This window comes from Limulus polyphemus, unplaced genomic scaffold (genome assembly GCF_000517525.1).
Source record: "Limulus polyphemus unplaced genomic scaffold, Limulus_polyphemus-2.1.2 Scaffold2766, whole genome shotgun sequence".
Classification (NCBI taxonomy): domain Eukaryota; kingdom Metazoa; phylum Arthropoda; class Merostomata; order Xiphosura; family Limulidae; genus Limulus; species Limulus polyphemus.
Window position 1 is genome coordinate 159,658 of NW_013668376.1, and position 3,440 is coordinate 163,097.

At 34.8% G+C, this 3,440-nt stretch overlaps 1 protein-coding gene across 1 annotated transcript; it reads right to left on the reverse strand.

Moving 5' to 3' along the window:
* Positions 1-615: 615 nt before the first annotated feature.
* Positions 616-2,747, reverse strand: LOC106467854 (gastrula zinc finger protein xLCGF3.1-like). The gene has a single exon (XM_013928232.2). The coding sequence runs from the start codon at positions 2,210-2,212 to the stop codon at positions 1,052-1,054; it is 1,161 nt and encodes a 386-aa protein (XP_013783686.2). The 5' UTR covers positions 2,213-2,747; the 3' UTR covers positions 616-1,051.
* Positions 2,748-3,440: the final 693 nt, after the last annotated feature.

A 3,440-nucleotide genomic window follows, 5' to 3' on the forward strand; every position in this document is an offset into this window, starting at 1 on the left:
GATGCGGTTCATGTCAGGAGATTGGCTTGGCCAGGGCAACTTCTGGATACCATTTTCTTCCTGCCACTTTTGGGTGTTTCTAGCAGTGTGACACGGTGCTCAATCCGTTGAACAGATTTCGGGCTCATCCCGCCAAATTTGGCCACTTCTGCAGTCATTAGTCTGGGATCCATTTCGATGCTCCTCTTGACAGCCCTTTTTGTCCTCTCCGATGGACCAGGACGACCCGGACGCTGCTCAGTTATTTCCTTGCCGTGCTTCCTGAACTGCACGATGTTCTGTTGACTGTCGAAAGCGGGATTCCCAAATTCTGCGAAATTTGCCGCTGACTTATTCCACCATCTGCTTGACCAACTATCCTTCCTCTAATAAAATCTGACAATTCGAGAGAACCTTGAGTTCTAGACATGTTGTAGCACAAGATAATTAGTGTGCGAACCATTTTTCATTTATATATTGCTCTGTGAACACAAATTAGTTAGCATAAATCAGTTAAATGACGAAAAATTAGGTGTCTATTTACTTATGACCACTCAGTGTACTCATTTGGGAGATACTTGAGAATATAAATCCTTTGTGTTTTTTTATTCAAAACATCAGCTTCTGAGCCTAAAATAAGAAAAAAAGGAACAGTTTTATTGTATTCTGTATAATCTTTACGTACATGTAACTTGCCTCATGACTTTCACATCATGAGTAGTCACGTATAGATTTGTTTCAGATGTTACGGTGATTTCAGAGAGATCATCTTCGGGTTTAAAAATGCCAAGACCTGTGGTAAAGTGCTGTGTTTTCTCGGACTTTGTTGGAAGCATACGAGTTCCTATTTGAACAGCTAGGATGATATACGTGTTACAGGAATGCTGATGTCTTCGCTAATTTGATCTTCCTTGCCAATTTGAAATCTTTATCTGAACTACATGGAAGCTTACCCTACTTGGTAGCTCAGCAAACAGGTTTTTAGGATTTTTTCAAATCATGTTTCCATTGGAAGTGTGTGTGTGTTCGTTTGGTTTTCTAGCTCACTTCCTACTGAATACTTTGCCACACACTATACAATTTTATTGTTCTTTCCATTATGTATCATTTGATGTGCTCTAAGGTGACTACTACTTTTATATTCTTTGCCACAATTTACACAACTGTACGGTTTCTCCCCAGTGTGTATCCTCTGATGTATTTTAAGATTGTAATTTCTTGTAAATTCTTTGTGGCACACTACACAACTGTATGGTTTCTCCCCAGTGTGTATTCTTTTGTGGGTTTTAAGATAACTATTTCGTCCAAATGTTTTACCACACTCTACACAACTATATGGTTTCTCGCCAGTATGTGTCCTCTGATGAGTTTTAAGGTGACTTCTTTTTCCATATTCTTTGCCACACACTACACAACTGAATGGTTTCTGTCCAGTGTGTATCCTCTCATGTTCTTGTAGGCAGGTATTTCTTAAAAATTCTTTTCCACACACAAAACAATTGTATGATTTCTCTCCAGTATGTACCTTTTCATGTCTGTTAAGATGACTTTTATACCCAAATTTCTTATCACAAACTAAACAAGTGTATGGTTTCTCCCCAGTATGTATTCTCTCGTGTTCTTTTAAATGACAACTGTCTTGAAATCCTTTATTGCACACTACACAACTGTATGGTTTCTCTCCAGTGTGCATTCTCACATGTGCTTGTAGATAGCCATTTGTATAAAAATGTTTTCCACATACTATACAGCTGTACGGTTTCTCACCAGTGTGCACCCTTTTATGTGTATTAAGATGACTTTTAGTTTTAAATTTTTTACCACAAACTATGCAACTGTATGGCTTCTCTCCAGTATGAACTCTCTCATGTTGTTTTAAATGACTATTGCTTCGAAATCCTTTATGACACACTACACAACTGTATGGTTTCTCCCCAGTATGTGTTCTCAGATGTATTTTTAAATTACTATTTGTTAAAAATTGTTTGCCACACACTACACAATTATATGGTTTTTCTCCTGTGTGTATCCTCAGGTGTATTTTTAAAGTACCCTGTGTTACAAACTGCTTGCTACACACTACACATCTGTGTTGTTTCTTCCCAGTGTTCGTACTCGCATTTAATTTTATATGGTGATTTCTTTCTGGTTCTTTGTCACACACAGTGTCACTGCATGATTCAGCTTCTCCATTGGGAATGTAATTTATCTTCAGAAATGTTTTATCAAACATATCAACACCACTTGGATTCCTCAGTTTGTAATTTTTTGACTTTGAAAAGAGAGTTTTTTGTGTTGTGATAGCATATCCAGGAAACTGCTTTCCCCTGTAGTTGTTCAAGAATGTATCTGGATGTACAAATAAAAGATGTATTTAAAGAAATATGGGAGTTAACAACGTTAAAAAGGTATATACACAACTGAAATCAAAACAGGTCTAATTTAAATGATTCGGTTATTTCACATCCCTGAATGAAGATTTTATTTTAAAGAAATGTCTGTAAATTAGATCAGTTGAGGACATAAAACAGATTGTTAAACAACAGTGGCTACAACATTACATATCTTTTAACCCTATGCATAAGGGCTCAGTCAATTTGACTAACATCTTGTAACCATCAGACAACCATGAAACTATATTGATTACAAAACATGAGGATTATTGGTTGATGGAATTTTGTATTCAAAAGTATGTGAAGCGAAGAGAGAGATGAAAATTACAGAATCAAAACTTCATTAATATTAATAGATAGTGTTTGTGTTAACTTTTTTTTGGCCATGCATTCCAAAACGAACATGTCAAAAAATTGGGGTCTCATATCTTGGGGTGGGTGGGGGAAGGGGTCCATTCAAATTTATTTCCACAAAATGAGGGGAAATTTATTAAGATAACCACTTTTCATCATGTAAACATTACTATAGGTATAAACTCCATGATCTATCAACTTGAAGTGGTCAATACAAAATAATCCTGAATTATAAATATCGGTCAAGTTTTCCACATACCCTATGACAAATTATGGTGGTCATCAATTTTGAAAGTTTTTTACATATTAAAAAGGTTGATATATGCAATTCTTTACTAATTTCATTTCAATTTAATGTACAAAGTCACACAAACTGTTTACCGATTTAATACCAACTAAAAGAAACCAATATTCTCAGCTATTTGCCTGCATGTGTGAAGCACCTGTGTAATGTCATGAATATTCAGTATTACAAACAGATACAAATGTGGACTAGATCTCATAAAAAACTAATAATAACTTACTTAGCACTTCAGAGACACAGACAGAAATGTGCCTAATAAAATTTTAAATTGACTTGTATTAAGCTAAATTTAATTAGTAGAATTATTGTTTTCATAAAAATTACATTGAGAGTTTCAAACTTTGAAACTACTACTTTTAATAACTTAAAATAAAATTAAAAATTCTGAATACTTAGATTTATATTTTGAA